The 1,142-nt window shown below is 47.5% G+C and overlaps 1 protein-coding gene across 1 annotated transcript; it reads left to right on the top strand.

Annotated features, from left to right (window-relative positions):
- The first annotated feature begins 325 nt into the window (after positions 1-325).
- LOC148767992 (uncharacterized) lies at positions 326-868 on the top strand. The gene has a single exon (XM_088822725.1). The coding sequence runs from the start codon at positions 326-328 to the stop codon at positions 866-868; it is 543 nt and encodes a 180-aa protein (XP_088678851.1).
- The last annotated feature ends 274 nt before the right edge of the window (positions 869-1,142 follow it).

The raw sequence follows: 1,142 nt of genomic DNA, 5'->3' as shown, positions 1-1,142 counted from the left end.
TCTACATGGAGAAGCACGCCCTCGCCCTCATCAATGCAGCTCGGAAGCTCCAAACCTACTTCCAATCACATCAAGTGGTGGTTCTCACCATCTATCCCCTGAGGCAGATATTGAGGAGTCCCGAGACATCCGGATGGTGAGCCAAATGGGCCATAGAACTGAGTGAATACGGGGTGGTATTCAAACCACGCCCCATCAAGGCACAGTATTGGCCGATTTCTTAGTAGAAAGGACCGCTACAGAGGAGAGAACCTCCCTACCCGCTTAGTCCGTCAGCGTTGATGGATCTTCCACGGCCGCAGGAGGTGGCGCAGGTATCGTATTAATGAGCCCCAATGGAGATGAATTCGAATATGCTCAACGATTCAAATTCACAACCTCAAACAATGTAGTTGAATATGAAGCATTGATAGTTGGAATCCGCCTCGCTCTAGCAGCTGGAGCACATAAGCTCCTAATACAAAGCGACTCTCAGCTCGTCGTCAACCAAGTTCTTGGAACCTATGAGGCCAAAGAAGACTCCATGGCCAAATACCTGGCCCTCACACACACTCTATTATCGAAGCTCGAGGGCTACGAAAACAAACAAGTACCTCACTTCAGCAACATCCACGCAGATAAATTAGCTAGGCTTGGAAGCTCCATGGCAAGCATCGGAAGTCGGAAAGTTACTCCCCTCACCTCGCCTCAACCAAAGATTGTATCCACTGATGAAGTGCATTACAATGAGGAGGATGAACCATGCTGGTTTACTCCCATCATAAATTATCTCAAGAAGGGAGAACATCCAACCGACACCACCCAAGCACGAAAATTAAAAACGAGGGCCGCTCGCTTCGTAATAGTGGAAGAAGAAATTTACAAATGAGGATTCTCCTTCCCATATATGAAATGCCTCAACCCAACTTCAGAAAACTACCTACTTCGAGAGGTACATTAAGGCATTTGTGGACATCATTTGAGTGGAAGAACCTTGGCTCTCAAACTATTGGGACAAGGTTACTACTGGCCAGCGATGCATGAAGACGCGAATAAATTAGTACAGAGGTGTAAACCCTGTCAAGAGCACGCCAACATTCCTCACATGCCAGCGGCGTTAATGCAACCGATTGTAGCCGTGGATTACTTCAACAAATGGGTGG

Source organism: Erythranthe guttata, chromosome 9 (genome assembly GCF_056151865.1).
Source record: "Erythranthe guttata isolate IM_541 chromosome 9, IM_541, whole genome shotgun sequence".
NCBI lineage: Eukaryota > Viridiplantae > Streptophyta > Magnoliopsida > Lamiales > Phrymaceae > Erythranthe > Erythranthe guttata.
Note: the sequence above shows the minus strand (reverse complement) of the source record. Positions and strands in the feature narration are given on the sequence as shown.